At 38.5% G+C, this 26,689-nt stretch overlaps 2 protein-coding genes across 3 annotated transcripts in view; one reads left to right on the plus strand and one right to left on the minus strand.

The window, feature by feature from the left end:
* Window positions 1-26,689, minus strand: part of Pdgfd (platelet derived growth factor D) — a 251,213-nt gene that overhangs the window by 119,033 nt on the left and 105,491 nt on the right. The gene's annotated exons all lie outside the window — the stretch shown is intronic.
* Window positions 18,528-19,754, plus strand: Ddi1 (DNA damage inducible 1 homolog 1). Its single transcript, XM_052189169.1, has one exon. It carries the CDS (start codon window positions 18,528-18,530, stop codon window positions 19,752-19,754), a length of 1,227 nt encoding a protein of 408 aa, XP_052045129.1.

The following is a 26,689-nucleotide window of genomic DNA, read 5'->3' on the forward strand; positions in this document are numbered from 1 at the left end:
ATATTCTAGTACATCGTATTTTAGTAATTTTTCAAAATGCTTATTACATATCCCCCAGCTAATAAAAAATGTGACAGAACCAGGCAAACTTGCTTTCCTATGAGGCCTCTCCATGACAAGTTAGTTACTTTTCAAGATTAGTTAGAAGAAATTACTTAATCCTTAATAAAAGAAATTGTTGGGAAGTCAAATATATTGTAGAGTGGAAACAATTTGTGAATTCAACATGACTTTCCCACATTTAATGAGCTTTGGAAAAATGCATAGTACATAAGTATTGATTTGAATTCTCCAGCAACCAATATATCAATGATAATCAGATAATTTCTTATGTAACTAATAAATAATTTTGACCTATTTTCTGAGATAATATCTAAGGCAGACTATTTACTCTAATATTATGAGAACTTAAAGAGCCTTGGGTGAGAAATGAGAGCAGCATCCAAATGTTTGAGAGATTGGTTGTGTCATCCTACATAGAGTAGCCAGAGTAACATGGGCAAGTTCTGTTTTCTTGACCTATTGTTTTTGCATAAGCAAAGAAAATCAACCTCTCCATTATATCATCTAAAGGCTTCAGTGCATTTGTTTTTCAAACTCTGTAAAATGGTACATTTAAATTAATAAAGCAAGAGTCCCTGCTTTTAGAACATGTGAAGTTATGCTTTAAATAAGAATATCAAAATGTTGAAGCATCCGCAATAGCATTCTGATTTTTAGTTGTTTCTTTTTTTTTTTTTTTTTTTTTTTTTTTTGAGACAGGGTTTCTCTGTATAGCCCTGGCTGTCCTGGAATTCATTCTGTAGACCAGGCTGGCCTTGAACTCAGAAATACACCTGCCTCTGCCTCCCAAGTGCTAGGATTAAAGGCGTGTGCCACCACTGCCCGGTTAGAATTCTGATTTTTAAATTGTGTTGGGTTAACAGAATCTTGTGAAACTGTTACAGATTCCAGCCTAGCAGAAGCTGAAAATGCAATGAGATTCTCTTTTTCTTCTGAGATTGACAGGTGACCACTGGGAAAACAAATAGAGACTTTGTTCATTTTCAGAGTATCAGGTGTGAACATAGCTATGGTTGAAGTTAATATCAGAAGAGGAGCAAATTTAAAACTGCAGGGCTACAGTAATTTCTTGCAGGAGACCTTGCTTCCACACTGGAGCGCAGCAAGTAGCTGACAACACCTACGATCATAGGAAATACAGCCATTTAACATTTTTCTTAAAACATTTCATTCAAAATCATGATTTTAATAAGTATGTATTACACTAGAGTTAAAACTATATCCTGAATAAAATAGAGATATTGTAAGTGTGAAAACAGAATGAATTTCAAACCACCTAAGCAGTAGTATACAATAACTCTAGATTGTCACATTTCACCAAATTATAATATCACATACAAAATACATGGTGGTTCAATTTAAATAACAGATATTCTATATCTTTGTTTTCATGTATGCCTAAAACTAAAGCCATACATCACACTTAGGTGAACATAAAGGACTCATATGGAAAAACCACATTAAATGCAGCTGGGTTTTTCCTCTTGCTTTTATGTTTGCGCCACCATGTCCAAAACCTCAGGAGAAATACGTATTCTCTTGCTTTATCATTTTTCAAAGAGAAGTAAATTCTCAAGAATAGCTTTCAGTATGAGTCCCCTGAGGTATTACACTATAATGTACATCATATTGGCAAGTTATTGAATGCTGTCTAAACTTATTGGAGAAAAGTCTCTGGGAGCAAAAGGTCCTGACTTGTCTCCTCTGAGACTCTCTCTATGTAGGAACAGGATGCTTTCCCTAACTGTGACACGGAACACCAAAAGACCCAAAAGTTAAAACATGTCCTGTGTATAACTAGAACAGAGCTTATTGTTACAGATTCAATACAAATGCAGAGTGGAGAAGAGAAGCTGGAAGTCCAGCCATGGGCAGAGAGAGCGCTCAACCAGGCTCTCAGGCTGACTGCCTCAGCTTCCCTGGCCAATTTCCTTTGGATGTTTGAAAATTCCAGATTTGATAATGCTTCCATTGTTTGCTCTGAGTCAGGCTACTCTAATCACCTCTGCTGGATGCTGTAAAATCCTTACTTGATAGCATTCTGCTATCTATCTTCTGTGTCTCTCTGTTACTTGCTATCTGTTCTTTTACAGTGACTTACAATATATTTAAACTCACCCATTTGAAACCAAAAGCATAGCTACTGTGGTTCACTCTGTAGACCAGAACAAACAAACACATGGCGGGAGCTTATACTGTCTTTCATAGAACTGTATATTCCACTAGCTATCATTGTGTTGATTAATTCTGCCGTTAAGGACCAAGGAGCCAGGCAAAACTGGCTTAAAATATAGGGTGATATGTACTGTCATGTTGAAAGTCTGAGGTAGAAGCCTCTAGTTTTGGTTAATGCAGAACTTATCAGCCATGTTTTTTTTTTTTTGGCATGTTGGTGTCAGTTAGTAGGAAATCCCCCTTCAGTTAGCAATATTAGCTACTTTTCTTTTGCTGTGACATAATATACGATGAGAAACAATCTAAGGAAAAAAGTTTTATCCTGGCTCAAGAAAATATGGTTCATATGGGTAAAAGGGCATGATAGCCAGAGTGGGTGTCTGGCTGGCCACATTGCATTCACTGTCAGGAAGCAGGGTGTGACCAATCAATCTCATGGTCAATTCACTTTATTCTTTATATTCAGTTTAGGGTCTTATTCCATAGAATGATATGGTCCACATTCAGTATGTACCTTTCTACCTCAGTCAGTGTAACCTCAACAGTCCTTCAGAGCCATTCCCAGAGGCTTGTCTTCTAGATAATTCTAGATCTCATGAAACTGACAATCAGTGTTAACCATAATTGCATGTCACACTTCAAAGGAATGTTAGTTTCCTAAAGATGATTTGTGAATAAGTCTTTGCTCACTTTCTCAGTGCTCTGAAATCTCTGGCAAGAGTGGAATATTTCTGTTGCTTTCAATTTTATGTGTTGAAATCACAAGCTGTATGCTGTCTTATAAGGGGGCATAGTCTTCTGGGAGGCACTTAGGTCATAAGAACAGAGGCCTCCCCGACAGGTTAGTGTGTCTATAAAGGAATACCTGGAGATACCCTTGGCATTATCTACCAATTTAGGACAAAGTGACATTTCCACCAGTAAACCAGGAAATGGTAAGATTTGCTAGTACCTTGATCTTGAACCTTCTGGCTTGTGCCTTTTTCTTGTGTGTTTTCCTTTAACCTTCATAAGCATGGTATAGCATGAAAGTGTCTGTGTGTCTGTGTGTGTGTATGTGTGTCTGTGTGTGTGTGTGAGTGTTCTCCCACATGTGCATACACACACATACACAGACACAGAGATCAAGAGAGAGAAAGTGAGAGAGTGAGAGACAGACAGACCAACAAATAGAGACAGAGATCAAAGTAAATAATAATGTAAATTTTTTTATATATTTTAAGTTTCAGTTTAACAAGAATGAAAAAAATCATAGAGGAACACAAGTTCTAATCACAATAATAATTTCATAGTGTTACATTTTCAACAGATATTTATACACTTAAAGAAACAAATATTTTAAGAATGTGTGGAAATAGCCAGTGAGGTGTGTACTTTTCAGTTTAGATTTACAAAAGGGTTCCTCTCTTAAGCATACTAGGCTGAGGAAATAATTACATTTTGCATTATTCTTTTCAAGTATGTTTATAGAAATGCTCATATATGTCTATCCTATTAACATGAGAGTCTATGAATGTCTTCAACAAGGAAGTAGTTTAAAAATCACAGGGATGCCAATAAAAAGTTATCAATTTCATTTTATCTTATGTTCATTCTGGGTAGATTTATCAGTAATGGGAAACACATTGAAATTCTGAGTTTTGGATCCTGTCTTCTCATATATTCTAGGGCAAAGGATTTATCTGTGTTATATTAAGAACCTTGCTGAAATCAAGGGGAACGCCTTCCTTAATGGACAACTTCTTGCTACAGAAACATGTTTTAGCAAGCCAAATAAGAATTTTGAGTTGTAATTTATCTACACATTAATTCTTTTCCTTATTTTTAGACTAAAAATGAAGGGTCAGACAGAGGTTCCCGCTCATGTATCACATCTGGGCTGTGGTAGCTTGAGGAATGCAAGCAATGAAGTGATCCATTTCCAAAGTAACTTAGACAGCATTGCTTTTGGAGATTAAGGGTCTAGGCGGGCAATTCTTAGGAACATCCAATGGTAGATTAGATTGTTGTTCCATTCCAATTCTGTTATATCTTTGTGATTTCCTACAAAGGGCCATAATTAGTTTCCTGCCTTGCCAGTGTTGGTCCTGAGAATGTGGCTGGATTGTGGCAAAAAATGCAGAGGGAAGTACTAGCTCTGAGCCATGCTTTAGCTTTCTCAAGTGTTTTTATTTGTTTTTATTTGAGCTCTCATAAGTGGCATGGACAGAGAAGTTTGTTAACAGGCAGTTTGGCTAAGGGAGGGAGATAAACTAGCAGATCTAGATCTAGCTTGGAGCCAAGAGCCAGATCATCCAAGCCATTCTAAGTTGGTCAAAGCCCACTATCCCCAGACATGAAATAAAGTACATTATTTCTAGTTTAAGACACTGAGTTTTGAGATAGCTGTTATACAGCTCAACCTGCCAACAGTTAACTAAGATACACAGGAACAGTCTATTTCAAAATTAAGGGCAGACATGGCTACTGATACAGATATTATTGGAGGAAAAATATACTGGCTGCAGGCATATTAGAAGTTCTGGTAACTAAGGTATCTGTGAGAGGCATATTCAGGGAAGTGTTAAAACCTCCTAATTTCTTAAGTGCTGAAAGTCCTCTTCAGTGCTCTGATACATGGAAACAACCTTTCTTCCGGACATTCTATCTTGGTTAATTTAGCAAACAACAAACAAAGAATGTAGCACACAAAGGAATGCTATATGAATAAAAGATGATTGTTTCAAAGTATGATATAACAGACTTTATGTACTACAGGAGAATTTTGAAGATAATACAGGATGTATGTAGGCTAAAATCTACTGAATCCATTCTTCTTGTTTCATTAAAACAGGTTTCCAAAATCCAGTGTGAGTTTCTGTTCTATAGTGTGGATTCAGTGTTGATTGCCTATTTTTTGTGTGCTTTATAATTTTAACTTAATGGGCTCCCTCAGGACACTGTTTAAGATTAGCAGTTGACTAAACTCCCTTGGGAAGACTATTGCATTAATTTACGCAGCCTGCCTGGGAAAACAGAACTGTTTGTAGAATAATGCTTTCATGATTATTATTCAGAAGTATCATATTACCATACTCTATATTTTTTGTTCCACCCACAAGGGACAGATTTTATGCTTCCAATTTTCTAATGAGTGGTCTAACCACAATGATAAGAAAGGAATAGCCTGGCCTTAAAACTTATAAGAAATAAGTGATGTGATATTTTATCTTAGTTCCTGTGACTACTATGTTAAGTCAAATTTAGCACATATGCCTGAAATTAATTTTTTTATTTACATTTAGGTTTATATACACAAACACACACATTCACTGGAATGTGTGCTTTACTTTTTGTTGCTATTAAAATTTCCTGGATTCCATGTGGGTAATGAATTATATAAAGTGTACAGACTTTATATTTATTTTCTTAAAGGCCTATTGGTATAAATTTTTAGGTAGTCAAAAAGTAAAAAGAATAGAAAACTTTTGCTCAAAGAAATAGAACATATATACATAAACCTTTGGGTTAGCAGCCATAGCCAAATTCTGTAGCAACTAATATAATAAAATAGTTACAGACATTTCAACATTATGTAGGCTCCCCAGAGTGGAATGCTCCACTTTTTAAAGCTTTGTATATAATTAAAATTCTGATGCAGATATGACCTCAAATGTCTTTCTGGAAAAGGTATAATTAAGTAACCCAAATGTCTTGTAAGTAAGAGCACTGCCATCGTGTCTGTGGTCCCTGCCTCAAATCTCTGAGCAGCATGGCTCCTGCTCATTCCCTGCAGTTTTTGATCTCAGAGCTTCAGTGTCTTCTTTTTGTAATTAAAACTTTTCCCCGTTTAGCCCTTTACCAAAGAGAGATACACAGAACCATTTTCAAACACACCTATCGGGAGGCATCTTAGATTTGTTGGTTTTGAGCACTAGTGGAAAAGTACATTGAGAACACTAGCGAGAGGTCTTAATCTAGTTTATAAAAGCAGGAAATTAATCCATTCTGATAACATTTCTCTGAGTGTCTGGGCCCAATATCACATACAGACAATTTTGTGTTAAGAAATTCTTTTTCATGAAACATATTATGGAGCTATAAGGTTTAAGTAAACATGGCATGGAAACCTAGGACTCAGCATTTCTAAGAAGGAAATATTATTTTAGTCACAAACTTCCACATGGAGTTTGTGGCAGAAACTTCCACAGGCTGACAGAAAGACCATTGTACCTTACATAGACCATTGGACTTCTCTTAGGAACAATTAGCAATTTTTGTTTGTATAAAAGTCAAATTATGTTTAAATTAGCCATGTTTTAAAGTAGAAACCCAGCACAATTAAGAAAATAGTAAAAAAAAAAAAAACTTTGAAAGAAATAAGTAATTTGATGGTAAATATTTCTTCAAAGAATTCTTGCTTTTATTTGCTCCCATAGACTTCAACATTATATATCACATATGTAATCTGTGCCATACATATGACATTGATTAGCCTCCTGTGGTCAGAAATCACCCGATCAGGGACAGGGTTTCCTTATGCGGCTCCAGAAGATCTCTTATAAAATGCAATTTGGCATTAATGTGAAAATGAAGTTTTCCTCTCTTTCACTAGAGGAGAAACATCAAATAGGTCAAATGCTTCCAGAATATTTCAACATGATATGATAGGAAGAAAATGGAAACATTCTAATTTACCAGTTATCATACTTCCCTTGACATTGCAAGTGTAGCACAAAATATAAAATATTTCAGAGAATATGAATTTTTCTGCAAAGAACAACAGTGGGTTGACATTCAAACTGCATGAAAATAACTGCTGCTGAAGTCAGTGTCTTCCTAATATTTGCTAATATTGTCAAAACAATCAGGCAGATACTTAGACCCCTGTCAAAATTGTGCATACAAATTACCCATTTGCACACATAAGTGTCAAATCTGTTCAGTGTCCACAGACGACCTGATTTTAAGCTGCCGTGTGTAGAGTATGGATCGTGTTCTTACCCAGTGACACTGTCATCTTAACACAGTATACTAAGTGATTTCAGCTGCAGTACAATCCTCTGAATCGATACCTGGAGGGCTTCTTGGCAAATCAAGAAAATGATATGAACATTATCATTCTTTAAAATACAAAGAAAGTTACACATTTCTGGGATTTTGCTCTGAGCCCCCATTCCTTATGGCGGGGCCTCTGGCAGTTGCTAGCTTCTGAGGAAGAAAAAAATCATTCATTTTGAACATGGGGTGACTGGTGGATTTTCCACACTCTAGTGGTTACCTGTACAGATATGGGCAGCTCTAATCGGACTTGGTGTGTTAGCAAAGATTAAAAACAACTTCCTGATGCCTTTGAATGTGTATGAGAATTACTCAATGAATATGCAAAATTCTCAGACCCACTGTGGAGGCACTTTCAACTCTGAGGTAGCCAATCCAGAGCCAACCCAAGGTACCAAGCTAGACACCCTGCTGAAGCCCCAAACTAAGCAAAATTTTCCTTGCTTGATGATGTGCAGTGTAAATCCATTGCTTTGTTCCAAAAATTACTTGAGCCTCTCAAAGAAATAGTTTAGGAAAAATCAACACAATGGATAAAATATGTGACTCTACCTGCTCTGTCAAGTTAGCACATGTCCCTTGCAAACAAGAAAATGTCATAGACCATTTTGAGAGGACCGAGTTCAGAATAATGCTTCCATAATGCTTCCGCTGGAAAGCTCCCAAGGAAAACAAACAAGACACAAAGCTTCTAGAAAAGGGAAGAAGTCAACTGTGCAGGAATGCACATGTGTAATTTGGGAGATGCCCTGGAGCAGAAACTGTGCTACTCCAAAAGCATAAACATCACAAAGTCAGAGCATTCCCACTTCCTGATAATGCCTTGCTTATGAACAAGTCAACCTCTAACCACTGGAGAGGGAAGCAAAGTCTTTTGTTTTCCCCCTTTCCCTCTTTACTGGGAGACCTGGACACATCACCTGACCACTGATGGCCCATGGAATCTGACTGGAGGCTCTCAGCAGCTCTGGGGAGGCTAAGGCAGGCGGAACTGTGTCCCTCCTCAGTTCTGTCTCTGCCATGGCACCTTCTGAACTCCAATCTGGAACAGTGTTTTTTGTATCTTCTGACTGTTATCTGCTGACTATTCCAAAGAGTCCATACTCAAACAATCTGGAAAAGAGATTGCCACTATCATTACTGTTTCATGTAACAGGATAGCAAAGCCCTGGTAGAAGTTACTACAGTGTCCATGGATAAGCAGATAAGTATGGAGGCACCAAAGAACTTGGGATCAACTTTTCTGATTCAAAAACTTTCCATGCATTGATTTATTCTTCTGCTCTGACTCTAGTGTTTCTGCCAGGGTGCACAGAGAATGATTCTTCATAACTACAGTTGGTACAGAATATTATTTCATGGAACAGAGTAACATGCCTTCATTTTATATGAGATATTTTTAATGTTTGCATTTTATAGACTACTACTAGATCTAGATCAAGTCAATATTTTCAAAGAACAGATATTAAAGATTTTGTGGTAAACCATGAACCTGTTTTAAATGCATGAAACATCTTACTTCCCCAGTAAGACATCTCTGTCTAGTATATTGTTACTTGTATTAGGTAAGAATATTCCTCTACAAAACAAAACAAAACAAAACAAAACAAAAAACTGATCTTCCCTATAATGCTAACATGGAGGGTAGAGGCTACATAGCAACTGTTGCTTTGTAGCAACTGTGAAGACATTTGCTACAAAGCCATTGCTATGAATTCAATTTCATTTTTTCTTTGATTTTTATCATTATTTTTGGCTGGCTTGCTGCAAATTCAAGTGCTGATGGTCTTGCTTTCAACTTTCTATATAGAAAGGCCACAGAATATAACTTTCATATCAGGTATCTCAACCATAACAGGGCTTTACTTTTGGATGTCATTGAAATCAATGAAATGTCTGTATATTTCATGTAATTCATAAGTAGTGATTTGTGACTATCCTTGGAACATTGTGTCCAGTATCTCTTACACACAGGTCCACTGCAGCTCTACATTCTACATAAAGAACACTGCATTTATTATTCAAAATAAAATGGAGCCTTTAGAATTCATAAAGATCTTTTCCCAATCTGTAGGTTGCCTTTTTTTTTCCCTACTGACAGCACCAATTGCAATTTTATGAGGTCCTATTTGTTAATTCTTAATCGTAGAGCATTAGACATTGCTGCTCTGTTCAGGAAATTTTGCCCAGTACCCATGTGTTCAAGGCTTTCCCCCACATTCTCTTTTATTAGATTTAGTGTATCTGGTTTTATGTGGAGGCTCTTGATCCACATGGATTTGAGCTTTGTACAGGGATATATGAATGGGTCAATTTACATTCTTCTACATACTGACCTCCAGTTGAACCAGCACAGTTTATTGAAAATGTTCTTTTTTTCCACTGGATGGTTTTAGCTCCTTTGTCAAAAAAGAAGTGACCGGATGTGTATGATTTCATTTCTAGGTCTTCAATTTTATTCCATTAATCTATCTGCCTATCTCTGTACTAATACCATGCAGTTTTTACCACTATTGTTCTGTAGTACAGCTTGAGGTCAGGGATGGTGATTCCCCCAGATGTTCTTTTATTTTTGAGAATAGTTTTCACTGTCCTGGGTTTTTTGTTATTCCAAATGAATTTGAGAATTGCTCTTTATAACTCTATGAAGAGTTGGGTTAAATTTTTGATGGGGATTGCACTGAATCTATAGATTTTGGCAAGATGGCCAATCCATGAGTACGGGGGAATGTTTCCATCTTCAGAGATCTTCATTTATTTCTTTCTTCAGATACTTGAAGTTCTTGTCATATAGATATTTTGCTTGTTTTGTTAGAGTCACATTAAGATGTTTTCTATTATTTGTGACTATTGTGAAGGGTGCCATTTCCCTAATTTCTTTCTCAACCTGTTTATCATTTTTATAAAGGAAGGAAGAATAGTGATTTCTTTGAATTAATTTTATATCCAGCCACTTTCTGAAGTTGTTTATCAGGTTCAGAAGTTCTCTGGTGGTTTTTTTTGGGGGGGTACTTAAATATATTATCATATCAAGTGCAAATAGTGATATTTTGACTTCTTCTTTTCCAATTTGTATCCCTTTGACCTTCTTTTGTTGTCTAACTGCTGTAGCTAGAACTTCAGGTACTATCTTGAATAGATAGGGAGAGAGAGAGGCCAGTCTTGTCTAGTCACTGATTTTAGTGGGATTGCTTCAAGTTTCTCTCCATTTAGTTTGATGTTGGTTACTGGTTTGCTGTATATTGCTTTCACTATATTTAGGGATATGCCTTGAATTCCTGTTCTTTCCAAGACTTTTAACATGAAGGGATGTTGAATTTTGTCAAATGCTTTTTAAGCATATAAGGAAATGGTTATTTTTTTTGTCTTTGAGTTTGTTTATATAGTAGATTACATTAATGGATTTCCATATATTGAACCATCCCTGCATCCCCGGGATGAAGCCTACTTCATTATGGTGAATGATCATTTTGATGTGTACTTGAATTTGGTTCGCGATAATTTTATTGAATATTTTTACATCAATATTCAAAAGGGAAATTGGTCTGAAGGTCTCTTTCTTTGCTGGGTCTTTGTGTGGTTTTGGTATCAGCATAATTACGTTTTCATAGAATGAATTGAGTAGTGTTACATCTGTTTGTATTTTGTGGAATAGTTTTAAGAGAATTGGTATTAGGTCTTCTTTGAAGGTCTGACAGAATTCTGCACTAAACTTCTTTGGTTCTGAGCTTGTTTTGATTGGAAGACTTTTAATGACTGCTTCTATTTCTTTAAGGGTTATCGGATTATTTAGATGGTTTATCTTATCCAGATTTAACTTTAGTACCTGGTATCTGTCTAGAAAATAATTCATTTCATTCAGATTTGCAGTTTTGTTGAGTTGAGGAGATGGTAGAGAAGGTCAGGAAATTGAATCTCTAAAGGTGTGTAGCAATGGGGGATGAGAAACTGGGGGTAGCAACCAAAAAGTCCCAGATGCCAAGAAAGCAAGGAACCTAGGGATGACCTAGGGATGAAATACCTGACAAAGGGGAGAAAGAACCTGTCAAGACCTTCTACTGGACTGAGCAGGGACCCCAATGGAGGAGTTAGGAGAAGAACTGAAAGATCTGAAGGGGCCATATCTGGCATTAATTGGAGGGAAGGCCCTTGGTCCTGTGAAGGCTTGATGACCCAATGTAGAGAAATGTTAGGGAAGTGTGGCAGGAGTGGGTGGGTGTGTGGGTGGGTGGGGAGCACCTTCATAGAAGCAGGGTAGGAGGTTGGGATAGAGGGTTTGCAGAGGGGAAACTGGGAAAGGGGATAACATTAGATATGTAAACAAATAAAATAACTAATTTAAAAGAATGTGTTGAAACAAACAAACAAACAAAAAAGCCAGAGCTTTTGCCCTTTATTTAAAGTTAACAGTGTTTTGAGCTCTTTTTTAAAATTTTTTAGAATTTTTTAATTTTTTTTTATTTAGAAAAGTAAAGAACTCAGTAACAGTTTTGCTTGGTTTGTGTGAGACAGTTTGTTTCATTTCATCTAGTTTCTAATGAAAAAATAAAATCAATGTTATCTTCTTTATTCTCAATATCACAAATTGGGTTCTAAGTTTTTAATGCCAGGGTACAAATTCTACTTAGTTCTAGTACTCCTAGAAGATACTCTGAGAAACAACATGGGGATATTTTCCTGATATTGAATACACAAGAATACACCAGTAGTTAGACACATGTTAGGAGACATGGCAAATAGAATATTAGTGAGTTGTCAATACTAATAGAAAAGAGGATTGTTGAAGAAGCTCTTGTCCCCATCCCTCAGAGCAGTCACAGCCCACTGAGGCCCAAATGCTCTCTAGCCATTCTAATAAGAAATCCCAGATGCCTGCCTCTATACCAGTACTTTCAACCCTCTCCCCTATCCAGGTTGCTAAACTTAGTGTCTTGGGGAAAAACAGACAGGAATTGTTCTTCTATCTTTTCTTTACTGTCTTAAAAATTGAAGCTTTTATTTACCAGCCATTGTTTCTCATTTTCATGTTTAGAATAATAGGAAATTCTGCAGAAAGGTGGGCTTCAGCCATACTAATTACCACAGCAATTCATTAGCTCAAGTTGAGTACTGCTGAGAATAGTAAGGCCACATAAACACCACTATGGGGATGATTTTCTGTATGAGACAGTTGCAGAAGTTCTCCATCTCATTCATGAAATTGGTAGAATAGCTTCATTATTTGGAATTTTTTAATATAGAAAACTATTCTACAAAGGCCTAGCCTTTGTGGCCATCACCACAAATGAAGGAACTTGCTACAAAGTGACTTTTGACATGTTCTGATCAGTTGATGATTAGGAAGACTGTATGCTTTTGCTCTGTACTGAAAGGTTAGGTATCTGAGGTGAAGGCCTGTGAGTAATTCAAATGTAGCTACTTTCAGAAAGTTTTCTTTGATATTATTGGTCAGTCTGTCACATCATTATAATACTCTTCAAAATGTAATATGATATTCAGCAATTTATATATATATTCTTATGTAGACCATCTATAAAGACTTTGGGATAAATACCCAATGAAACCTTTACCTATTTCCTATTAAAACACCCCTACTTACTAGAGAAAAGAAGAGGCAGAGATGGGTGGGCAGCACAAAGCCAAAGTCTGAAGGAATCTTCGCTGCTGTCCATTGGCTGAATGGAGAGAATGAGCCATTCAGAGATTGTCCAGGATCTTTGAGCATGTTAAAGTCATGACAACTTTAACTATCAAATAGAAGCAAAGCCTTCTATTGTGCTAGTCATCTGTGGTGAAACTAGGGTGTGGATGGGCTGTTTTCTGAGAAAGTTAGACTATCCTTCCTATATGCCAATTTCTACCATCTTAATGCATTAATTATCAAACCAATCACAGGAAAACATGGGCAGAACAATTTACATGACACAAAACAAAACTAAACAAAGGTCAAGAAAGCACTGTGATGCCCCAGGCAAGCACTCTGTCTAGAACCCAAGTGTATGAGGTCCTTACAGACCCACTGCAGTGTCTAGAGTCCAAGTGTGTGAGGTCCTTACAGACCCACTGCAGTGTCTAGAGCCCAAGTGTGTGAGGTCCTTACAGACCCACTGCAGTGTCCAGAACCCAAGTGTGTGAGCTCCTTACAGACCCACTGCAGTGTCAGTTCTAGTAAGAATTCTAGACAGTTCCAAAAATTTCTCCACTTTACTGCTGTGACACACAAATACATTTACCTGCTTATTAACCACCACTTATTTATACATCTATCATTACTTTTTATTTTATAACACAATTGGGCAATAATGGAATTTTATCCTCATTAATAGGCAACTTGCTTGGAGGAGGATACTGACTCCTATTTTTCGGCCTGCCCTCATATCCCCAGCTCACTTCACAGTCATGAAAAGTGGTTATAAAATATGTATGTTGAGGAACTAATGACATGTTTCTAAGACCATCTCTAATTGTGGAAAACAAATGCTTTTTATATTCAGAGCATCCACCAACTCATTGTGTCTGTACATTTTTGGACACTTTACAGGACTGAGTCAAAGGGCTTTCAATGAATTGTTTTGCCTTCCATTTATTTGCTAGAATATTGGAGGAAAGGGTAAGACAAAGCCCAGAAATAGTGATAATTAGAATAGACAACAAATTAAAATAGCTTCCCAGCTTAGTGTGGTTTCAGGTGAAAGGTTTTACTGACATTTTTGTCAAGTGGACTGTTCTCCATTGTGCAGGCAGGCCTGTGTTCATTTTGTTGTTTAGTAATATTTTTGACATGTATCATGAACAAGAGACACGATAGGAATTTTTTTTCAGAATTTCAGGTTGAGCAAGTCAAGGGAGCTGATATAAAAGCATGTATTACTGGAAATAACTCAGGAATAGTTTCAACGTAACAAAGCTAAACTTTCCTAAAGTAAAAGCGCAATGAAGTTGTAATGAGTGTTCTGATTTTGAGATCTCATCTTTCTCTTACTGACACTTTGTCTAAGCTTGTGTATTACTGTAAAGCAGATGGAAGAACAGCAGAAAACTCAGTTCTTAATCCAGGGGTGCTGCATTAGCAACCACACGTTTTTTGTAAATTGCATTGAAACTTTCAAGTGATGATTTAACTGCCTATTCAGTCTTGATTACTCCCTCCATGTCTGCCTGTCTGCCTGTCTGCCTGCCTGTCTGTCTGCCTGTCTCTCTCCCTCTCCCCCTCCCTTTGTCCCTCTCTCTCTTCCTCTCTCTCTCTCTCTCTCTCTCTCTCTCTCTCTCTCTCTCTCTCTCTCTGTACTATCCATATATGTATGATATATTTCTTTGTGAATGTGTGTGTGTCATTCCTAAGGACCACTTCTAGTCCTTGATGTTCTTGCTCTCCACATTCTTTGAGATAGGGTCTCATGCTGTTTGCCTCAGAGTACAGGCCAGGCGAGTTAGCCACAAATCTCCAGGGATTCTTTTGTTTCTGCCTCCCAGCTTGTTTTGACATTCCTGGGATTCCAGACAATTGCTACCAGATCCAGCTTCATATGGTCTTAGGGATCTGAGGGAAGAAACACAGAGCCTCCTGGAGCTAGGCAACTGTTTTGCCTCTGATCAACATCTTGAGCCATCAGGCAGATTTTAAAGAAAGGTCTCTAAACAAAGTCAGAGAATATAAGTACTCAACAGGCTTTGATTATTATGTATGTGAAACATGAAATTTAATCAGACACTCTATGTCTCCACAGTAATAAACCCCACATTTTTTGCTTTGCAAAGCAACTGTGCTGCCTTAAACATCAACTGATTATGGGACCATCAATTATTTAAGGTTTTTATTGTTGCATTAAGTTGGTTCTCAAATTAGTGGGTCATGATTTCATGATTCCTTTGTGGGTATTAAAAGTCCCTTTCACAGTGGTCACATATCAGATATCCTATATATCAGATACGTACATTATGATTCACAGCAATAGCACAATTGCAGTTATGGAGTAGCAAGGAAAATAAGTTTATGGTTAAGGGTAACCACAACATGGGGTACTGAATTAAAGGATACCAGCTTTAGGAAGACTGAGAACCACTGCATTAAGTCTTAAAAATAAGTGAATTGTAGAAGCTATTACCATGGTTTGTTCCAGAAAACAAGATGAAACAAAACAAACAAAACAAAACACTTTGTTTTTCTTTTTAAATCTATGAAGTCAGTGTTCTCTCTTCCATTTTTCTGAGCATTTAGTCTGTACAATGAGAATTGATTTTCTGGGAGATAACCACAAGACTCTATAGAATTCTCACATTTCAAAGATTCAATTATGTTTTTATACCACACTTGCAAAGAAAATATATTTAGGAAATATTTAAAGTATTCCTGGAGAAAAAGCAACAATCTCAGGTTACCTACATGAGTACACCTGCTTAACTCACAAACCATCAATCTATATTTCTATAGAGAGGGAGTCATGGCACATTTGATGTTTGGGAGTGTTTATAATCTCCATGTTTATTACATGATCAGATGATGCTTTTAATTAAAATTTGGGTTAAGAAAACTATACATATAGTATTTGAATCACCAATATTGCTGAGTAAAGTCAGTGAATTAATCGATATACAAACCAGGAATACTACACAGCCTGGAGAGACTGTGTTTATCTTTGGAGATTCCAGGTGTTTTATGAGAAAGGAATAGGAGCAGTGTGGGTGGTGGAGCCAGATGATTCCTGTCAAGTCTGCAGTGCTATGTGAGTTAGGGTGATAAGAATTAATTGGCCAGACCTTGAGGCTCATTGCTACCTTCTGGGTCAAAGGTAAACAGTAAAGCGTACTTCAGAGCAAACATGACAGAAAAATTGAATAATTACGTCAAGGTAACACAACTGCTCCCATAAAACTGATTTCTGTTTGGTATCTGGGCAATGGTAACACTAGAGAAGTTCTTAGTTTCTTTCAATGTGAACCTTCAACTTTTGCTTCACCAAAACTGAAATAAAAGAGCAGTAACACAAAAATACCATTTATCCTACAAAAAAATCAAACAACAAAACCCTAAAAGTATCTCTATAATTTAATAGGGTTTAATATACACTGAGGAAATCAAATGATCTGAGGAAATGTCATGTGGGTAAAGCACTCAGAACACAGCTGTGAGGCCAGGAGTTCAGTTCCTGGCATCCCCTAAAACTGCCCGACAGGTTTGGTTGCCAGCCTGTGACCCCTGCACCTAGAGGTAAAGCCTAGGGATTCTAGGATAACCAGAGCAGCTGAGTGTGGACGCTTAGCTCCCAGGAATAGATCCTCAATATGTAAGGAGAAGCATTACTAAGAAACCCAACTGCAAACTTCAGCTACCAGGTTCCTGTGAACCCCTGCATATATGAATACATATGCATGCACATACACATCCAACATCAATGATCAAAGTAACATTGAATGGTTACATTGAAATGTCTCAAATCTCTGTAAGAGGTAAAAGTTGCTCTAAATAATTAATATTTTAGCAGAAAAATCTGTTATGTTTTTCCCCTAAAATTTTGTATATTCCTCGATATTAAAAAGTCCTGTAAATCAGGTCACCCTCTTCCTCCTGTTTTTTTCTCCACTGTCTGGTAAACTGTCTCCTTCAGGAAGCTTTTCCTACTCCACAGACTTCATCATTTCCCATGTCTGTTCTCCTTCCAGGCTGTTCAGAATTTATTTCACTATGGTTTCTTCTTCATCCTTAACATCTGCAGTTATGCATGTGTCCCATTTTAGATTCTGAGTTCCTGCAAGAGCACAGCATGGATTTCACATCATTTATGACTGTATTCCCAGAACTCAACTAATGCTTCCCATTATACAATCAATCAGTCAACATTCATAATATAATTAAATAGAGTATGGCCACACTGAGATAATTAAAGCATGAAGTGATACACAGTCATTCATCTGAGACAAATACAAGAGGAATAGAAATGAAAGAGTATTCCTTAGGTTGATGTAAGAGCATCTACAGGATGGGGTAAAGCTGAAAGTTCCTAAATACAGGATAAGGTCCAGGTGCAGCATAGTAGAGAAGGTAGACACTCGTGAAGGAGGGCCAAAGGACTTGTGACCCCTTTATAGCACAGAGCACTTTAAGAAGTCTAGAGAAAAATGACAAGAGTTCTACCCAGTCATCCTTGCCTTCAGATTTTCTACTGAGGTAGGTATTTGTTTGGGTGGTGGGGTTAACTGTGCGCGAGGGTCAGAGAGAGATGTATTTAGCTTATGGGTTATCATGTACTTTATGATAGAATAGACATTGAACTGCTTTACTCAGAAGCCATCTGATGAAGGTCACAGCCTCTTCTCACCCAGTCTACTTGGGGTGTTTTAGAGACTGTCTTTCTACTTAAACTTTCTCTTCAACATGACCCACATCGAGCGGTGTCCCTCCAATTGAGAACACCTCTCTTCCTTATTACTCAGTCTTGTGTTTTCCAGGCTCACCAATATCTCGCTCACAGCTTCCTGAGATCCTCTTTGGCTGCTCATATTCCTATGCTACAGACCCCTCTACATGTCAATGAAAACAACAGCAATCACCCTATGTCTCAAGATTTTTTATTCCTTTCCACCTCCTCCCTACCCCCACTTCCTATTCTTTCTTTTTCTCCCCTGCCTTTCACTTTGTCTGAAATGGCTAACCTCTTCTTGCTCTGAAGAATTTCCTCCTTCTATATTTTGCTTGCTACAGCCTCTGTGCTATTTATTGTCAATGCTGAACAATCAACCCCACCCAAACTGATTTACTTGTCTATCTTTAATGACAGGGACCTATGTGTCCTACTAAGGAAGCAGCATGGCCCTTGAAATGTCAAAGTCACAGCCTCACTTTCCAGGGATAAGCAAAAGTATGTAGAATACAGGCACACAGTGAACAGACTGGACATTAACACGGCTAGAAGAAAAATGGGATGTTCTTCACAGTCTGTACTAAGTAGGTTTTGAAGAGCCAACCTTGGAATCCACTGGCTTTGAGCAACTATTTCCATGGAAACAGACATTCTAAGTTCCAAGCAGCACGTACACATATGAACTTGCTACTTTAAGGCTCCATGGGGCATCAGCTGGCACTGGAGTTAGGAGGCAGCCCCCACTCTGGCCACTGGCTTGCCTTTCTGAGAGTCGAATGAGTTTCACACCAAGGTGTGAGGGGGCAGGCCAAGCATCCACCCACATCAGCACCAGTCCGCCTGTGATCTACCAGATGTTTGCTGCCAACGTGGCCTCCCTGAGCATATACCATGCTGATCACTGTGTACTGTGTGCGTAGGGACCTCACCGAGGTAACCTTTTCCCTCCAGGTCAACCCTGACTTTGAGCTCTCAAACTTCAGAGTCCTCTGTGAGCTTGAGTCTGGTGTGCCTGCTGAGGAGGCCCAGATCGTCTACATGGAACAGCTCCTCACAGATGACCACTGTTCTCTGGGCTCTTATGGACTCAAAGATGGTGATATGGTTGTGCTACTTCAGAAGGATACTGTGGGACCTCGAACTCCAGGAAGGACCCCAAACCATCCTCGATCAGATTTCACTGGGTCTGGGTCGGCAGTGCCTGGAACTTCAAGTTCTCGACATCCGCATCAGCATCAACACCATCATCACCACCATCAACGTATGCCATCAACACAGCAAGCACACGGATTGGCCTCTGGAGAGAATATGGCCTTTGCTCAGGATCTCGACAGCCCTGCCCTGATTCGAAGCATGCTGCTTTCCAACCCCCATGATCTGTCCCTGTTGAAGGAACGGAATCCTGCTTTGGCTGAAGCTCTGCTTAGTGGAAACCTCGAGACATTTTCCCAGGTCCTGATGGAGCAGCAGAGAGAAAGGGCCTTAAGAGAGCAAGAGATGTTCCGTCTTTACTCTGCTGACCCATTCGATCAGGAAACGCAGGCTAGAATAGAAGAAGAAATCCGACAGCAGAATATTGAAGAAAATATGAACATAGCTATGGAAGAGGCTCCGGAGAGTTTTGGACAAGTCGCTATGCTCTATATTAACTGCAAAGTGAATGGGCATCCTTTAAAGGCTTTTGTTGACTCCGGTGCCCAGATGACTATCATGAGCCAGGCTTGTGCTGAGAGATGTAATATCATGAGACTAGTGGATCGAAGGTGGGCTGGGGTTGCTAAGGGAGTAGGCACACAAAGGATTATGGGCCGTGTTCATCTGGCTCAGATTCAGATTGAAGGTGATTTCTTACAGTGTTCTTTCTCTATACTTGAAGAGCAGCCCATGGATATCCTTCTAGGGCTTGATATGCTCAGGAGGCACCAGTGTTCCATTGACCTAAAGAAAAATGTGCTGGTGATTGGCACTACCGGCTCACAGACTCACTTCCTTCCTGAAGGAGAGCTGCCCTTGTGTGCTAAACTGTTGAGTGGAACTGTACAAGAAGAATCTTCAGACAGGGAAGTAGCAGGTAATATCAAACATCCTGTCAAGGGTCCAGGACGTAAAAAGCATTGAAGGAGGTCATATATAAACCACTGCCACAAGGAGACAAGCCTTAAGTTCCAGGAAATTATAAGACATGAGCTCACTGGCAAAGTCATCATTAAAAACAACTTAGCAACCAACCCTGGCCTTGTGACTGAGTTCACAGATGGGTGACTGTGTAAGACATCAGTGATTCATCAGAGTGTGTATGTGGGCCCAGTCTTTTACTCCCAGATCACTGAACCTCACCCAGAGAACAGTGTGGAGCTTCAAGTTGGCTTCCCAACAATCTAGGAGAAAGAAAACAAGTCTACCCTACCAGGTCATAGGGTAGCATGTCCAAGCCAAGGGATATTTATTTTGCCCAGATCCCTAGAAAGGAAGACATTCTTTAAGACTAAAAAGACATGTAAAAGAAATGTTGTCACATAAGCCATAGCAATGGTTTTCTATTATGTCCCCAACCCCGTGTGTGTGTGTGTGTGTGTGTGTGTGTGTGTGTGTGTGTGTGTATGTGTGTGTGTGTGCCTCCTCCCCCCAACCCCAGGGCAGAGGTTGAGAAATCTGGATACCTTTCTCAATCTCTTTCTACCTTAGCTTTTGAGACAAGTTCTCTCGCAGAACCTGAAACCTTCCCAGTGTTGCTATAGTATAGTTATATACCAACTTAATCCATTTTTGAGTGATAGAGATGAAGCCTAGGTCCTTGTGTTCCTGCAAAGGCATTTTATTCACTGAGCCATATCATCAGCATCTCTTTAACCCCTCTACATACATTTTAGAGACAAAGTCTCATGATTCTCAACCTGGCTTCAGACTTGAGATATGGCTAAAGACGTCCTTGTATTTCTGATTCTGTTGCTTCCACGTATGGAGTGAGTTCTGGAAGTACAAGAGGGGCCATCCTACCAAGTTTGGTGGTGCTGGACAGCAAATGTAGGCCTTCGTGCATGGCAGACAAGCATCCCAACAAATAGGTTATACCCTAGCTCAAGCTTTCATACTCAAACATCGCTCTGTTTTCACACTTGTTTTCTTTAGGAAGGGTGTGAGCAGTGATGCAGAGTCTAATTCCTTCTTGAGCTCACTATTACTCATAAATACATGCTCAGGATAACATGCACATCAGCTTTACACTACACTTTCTCTATCCCTAGATTCCTCTAAGGTCCTGCTTATAAAGTCTATCTCTACACTTTGATATCCCCAAAACATAGCTTGGAAGGTGAGTGTGAGCAGTGGTCCAGGACTCTGATATCTATTTCAGGATTTCACTTAGGCCATCTTGAAAATATGTGCTGAGGCCTTTCAGATCTTGACTCACCTAAGAAAGCTTACTTTCAGACTGAATAATGCTGGGAAGTTTTTGACTTAGTTCTAACTTAAATACCTGAGCATAACACTTCAGTTTTCAGAGGCCATCAGAAACAGGCGACAGTATGATTGAGAAGGATATTGGAGTGCTGCAGAGAAAGATCTGTAGCCAGACCCTTTTTGTTCTTCCAGATGATCCAGCTCAGTTTCCACAGCCAGTGAAGGGTGGTTCACAACTGAGACTCCAGCTCCCAGGGATGCAGTGCTCTCCTCTGTACTCTGCATGTATTCACACACACACAGACACATGTTGATACACATTACTTTTTTAAATCAAAATACTGATATTATATAAACCCATTCAAAGCCAAGAAGGGATGCCCTGAGTTTACCTCGCTGTCACTTAGACAAAGAAACTACTTTAGAGCTACACTTGTCCTCATTGAATTGCTTTATGGGCATGGCAGACTTTCAGCCACAACCAAAGGTCTAAAGAGTTCTTAAAAGTTATAAGAAAAAAAATCTTCCCTTATAATCACATTTCACTTTCTTTGGCTTGATTCTTGGTGATATGGGTACATTCTTTCTAGACACAAGCTTACCTCCAGAGTTCCCACATCCACTTTTCTAATACCTACATCTGTGTCAAGTGTTAGAAAGTAGAATTGTTCAAAGTTTCATGGACAGATGTCCTTTTGATCTTTGTTCCTAATAAGTACTCAACACAAAATGCAAACTGCAATGACAAATAGAAGACAATTAGTTTCAGAGAGATGATTGAGTGTGTAAAGCTGCCTGCCACTGAGTCTAGCTTCCTGAATTACATTCTTGGGAACGACACAGTAGGAGACCCCTCGCTTCTACAGCTTGAGATCTGAAATCCTTACCCATGTTCTGGTGTGAATCATCCCTACCAGGAGGTTATTTAAAAAAATAAATGGAGAGAAAAATGAATAATAAATAAATAATATGGAATTTATAAATAAACAGTACCTTTATAAAAATACGGATTCCTTTAGTGACTAAAAACATTAACTATCCATATCATATCATTTCCAGACTCAATCTTAAGGTCACGTCTGTCAAACATACTAGATTTACAATGTCACGTGGGATCAATTTTAATATCAAATGACTCATCTAGTCTATAAAAATCATTCCAAAAATCACAGACTCTTTAAGACAAAAGGCAGCCTACATTCCAATGATGCTTCACCCAGTCTGTCTTCTCATATGCATCCTTCCAGGGCAGTTATTGATCCAAAATATTTGTTTCACAGTTTTCAATAAATTGATCACCATGTCCCTTCTGCCAAGAATACATTTAAGCTTTCTGGCACGAGGCAATTTTTCTTATATATGAAAGCAGTGATAATATTCTTGACCAATTTTAACAGATTTTTGAAGTGTTCCTCATAAGGCAAGTTTGCATGCTTCTAAAATGTTTCATACTTCTTTGGATATGTTCCAAGTTTTAAAAATAAAATTTAAGTGAATGGTTAAATTAAAACTGTTTTGTTGAATTGATAGAAATGACCTAAGAGAAAGTCCATATTGTTAATTAATTTGCTGATAATTTTCTTGATTGATTTTTTTAAAAAAATGTTATCTTAGAAATCTGAAAGTATTTGAAAACTTTGTCCTGGAATTTAAAATCTTTATATAATCCTGTATAACATATGAAAGTGCCCCAATTAGTTAAGCTTAAATACACACACTTATGGAAAAATACAAGATCTTTTGTTTGTTTCTTTAGAATGGGCACTACATGAGAGGTATTTTGCATAATATTCTGACCATTAATGCTCAGGCTAAAATACCAAAATAACTATCAGGAACTTTATGTTGCGAATAGAGAATTTCAATCTTAGAATTTTTCAAAGCATTCAAATATACAAGTACCAGCATTTAAAAATATTTCCTTTTCTGAGGTTCATTTAAACAATGGAATACTATTCAGATATTAAAATTGAGGACATCATAAGTTTTATAAGCAAATGGAATGAACTAGAAAACATCATCCTGAATGATGTAACCCAGACCCAAAAGGACATATATAGTATGTATTCACTGATAAGTGGTTATTAGTCAAAGAGTAAAGACTACCTAGGATACAACCCATAGAAGAATAACAAGCACCCCCAAATGAGGATGCTTTAATCGCACTTAGAAAGGGGAAGAAAATAATCACAGGAGACAGAGGGAGGAGGGAGAGATCTGTGTGGGGGTACAGGGGCAGGATCAGATATGGGGGGGGGGGAATGGACAAGAGAGAAGCCAGAGGGCCAGGAAAATGAATGGAAATATGCAGTCTTGGGAGTGGGGAGGACCCTCTAGAAAGTACCAGAGACCCAGGAGGTGAGAGACTCTCAGGACCCAATGAAGGTGACCTAAGCCAAGATGCCCAGCAGTGGGGAGAGAGAACTCTAAGAGTCCACCTCCAGTAAATAGGCAGGGTCTTAAGTGGAGGGTCTGGGTTACTGATCCACAGTCAAATTTTCTGACCCAAAATTGCTCCTGTCCGAAAAACAAAAACAAAAACAAAAACAAAAACAAAAACAAAAAACCAACCAACCAAACAAACAAAAAAACCCTGCAGCAACAAAAGCAGAAAAGAGACTGAAGGAAAGGATGTCCAATGACCCAGCACAACTTCAGATCCATCTCACAGGGGTGTGCATGTGCACCAAGGTTTGTCACTATTACTGATGCTATGATGTGCTACTGATGGAAACCTGACAAGGCTGTCCTCAGAGAGGCCTTCCCAGCAGCTGACGGCTACAGAAGCAAATGCTTACATCCAGCCATTGAACCTAATTCAGGGACCCCTATGGTTGAATGAGGGCAAGGATTGAAGAAGCTGAAAGGGATAGCGACCCATAGGAAGACCAGCAGTCTCAACTAACCCAGATCCCAGGGAGCTCTCAGAGACTGAGCTACCAACCAGGCAGCATTCACGGGTTGGTCCAAGGGTGTTCACCACCCCTCAACCCGCAGCCAGATATATATACAGAGGACTGCCTGGTCTGACCTCAGTTGGAGAAGATGTACCTAATCCTCAAGAGACCTAAGACCCCAGGAAAGGGGGAGTCTTGATAGGGAGGAGCACCCTTTTGGAAACAATGGGGAGGAGGAATGGGATGAGAAACTGTAGGAGGAGGGCTCTGGAGGAGGTAATGTCTGGAATGTAAATAAATGAAATTTCAAAATATTTCATTTTCACAGTAACCTCAAGCTTGCATTATAACTTTCATATACTCATGTGTGCACACACAGATATCTCCACACATTTATTGAACTGAAATAAAAAATGCTTCTTAGAAAGAGTTCATGTGCCGGGTAGTGGTGGCACACGCCTATAATCCCAGCACTCTAGGAGGCAAAAGCAGGCAGATTTCTGAGTTCGAGGCCAGCCTGGTCTACAGAGTGAGTTCCAGGACAGCCAGGATTATACAGAGAAACCCTGTCTCAAAAAAACAAAAACAAAAACAAAAGATATAAAGAGTTCACTATGTTTTATTATTTCCTACTCTATCACTTGCAAAAATTTTATTTTTTTAAAACATTTTAGATATGAACCCGGACAATGCATTCTGTTCCACTAATTACAAAGCCCTGACTGACCCTTCTGTTGCACAGTCAAATCTTTCTTATTTCAAATGCTGAATTATTTAGTAACATGTTTTAAACCTGGAAACAAAAGATCCAAAGTAATAATGACATTTCCTTTCATTATTAGAAAAAGAGAGTAATAGAATAAATAGAATTTCATTTTATTTTATTAAATGTTTCCTTAGATAAGAGAACATTGCATTTGTTTTGTGTGCAATTATTATTATCTGCAAAGAATTCCCTAGTGGTAGGGCTTGGTAGTGTATGCCCTTGATTCCAGTACTTGAGAGGCAGAGGCAGATGGATTTGGTGAGTTCTAGACCAGTCTAGCCTGTGTATGGAGCATTAGGACAGTCAGGACTATTTTAAAAACAAACAAACAAACAAACAAACAGCAACAAAACAAAACAAAAAATAATTCCTGAGTAAATGATTAGTAATTTGGGATTTATACCAGGAGATTGGTTAGAAACTACCACAGTGTTACCAATAGCAATGGTAACAAAAGGTCGTCAGAATGTGCTCAATAATCACCCCTACCAAATAGCTATTGGTAAATTACAGCTGATAGGAGAGGGATATCAATTTTCCTTAAGAATATGACCACTCATAGTCCAACCAATGGGGCTATATAAAAGCCCCATTGAGGCCTTTGTTTTGGTTTATGCCTACTTAAAGGCTCATTTTTATGGAAACAAACATGATAAGTGTGTGTTTTAAGACTATAGTTAACTTGGCTGTGGTTAAAATTATGATTAAACTAGAAGACTGGAGAGAGTAAAGAGAACATACAATATTAGCCTCATTCTTAAAATAATCTGTCCCTAATATTTTTCTAGTTTGTAGGGTGCCATGACCCTAAAGATAAACATGAATGGATGCCTCTATGTGTATACTTATGACCACAGGGACTAAATTACATTTGTTAATAGGACACCATATTTATTTTTAATCCAATTATAAGAGAACCACTTGCTGATACCAATAGTCCATGAAGAATTCCTGAGTAAATGATCAGTTGATCAGTGAGCTAGAAATCAAAACCTGCAGTAATATCCCTCTTTATTCTCTCTCTCTCTCTCTCTCTCTCTCTCTCTCTCTCTCTCTCTTTCTCTCTCTCTCTGAAGGCATTATGTGTGTATATGTTATATGTGTATGGGGATGCACCAGCCCATACCAACACAGAGACTGGAGAAAGAAATCATGTGGAGTTAGGGATTAGCTAGCTTGAAGTTAGGCTAATGATCATCCTCTTGCCTCAGTCCTCAACAGAACTGGTGTCACAAACATAAATAGAATAACTTTCTTCACACATACACACACACCACAGGCATGCACACAGACACACATACATGCCACAGGCATGCACACACACACACACACACACACACACACACACACACAGGCATGCACAGTAGATCTGTTCTGTTTACCAAGGTGTGGGAATTTTAAATCAAATCCACATGTTTGCACAGGAAACATCTGCTGAGCCATCTTCTCCTCAGGCCTAATTATTCTTCCAAGGTAACAACTGCTTAGGCAACTAAAAAGGGGGAGCAATGTTACAGATGAGGAGATGAAGAAGAAACAAAACAATCTATTAAAAGCTCTCCTAGAAAGCAGGGTTGATTTGGTTGATTCAAACTTGGCTTTGAAGCCCAGCTTTTTTCAATACCTAGGTCCATCTGTCAGAGTCTCCGCAGTTCTAACAATCTGTTTAGAAGGAGACCAATACTTGCAATATTGCTGTACTTTCCTTTCCTCCTTCACAGGTCCCGAGAAATGAGGTGGACACTCAAAGGCACACTCACAGGACTCACTCACTTACGGTATGCTCATGCTGAGCTTCCCAGATTTATTCTTTTTCTCCCTTCCTCCATTCCTTTCTCCCTGGCTGTTTGCTATCTAGTTTTCTACTTTTACAAGACATGTAATTCAATCTATTTTTGAAAACATTACTTTTACTTTGTGTGTGTGTGTGTGTGTGTGTGTGTATGCCCATAGAAGCCATACGGTGGCAACAGACCCTTTAGATCTGA

The sequence above is a fragment of the Apodemus sylvaticus genome, chromosome 7, assembly GCF_947179515.1.
Source record: "Apodemus sylvaticus chromosome 7, mApoSyl1.1, whole genome shotgun sequence".
Classification (NCBI taxonomy): domain Eukaryota; kingdom Metazoa; phylum Chordata; class Mammalia; order Rodentia; family Muridae; genus Apodemus; species Apodemus sylvaticus.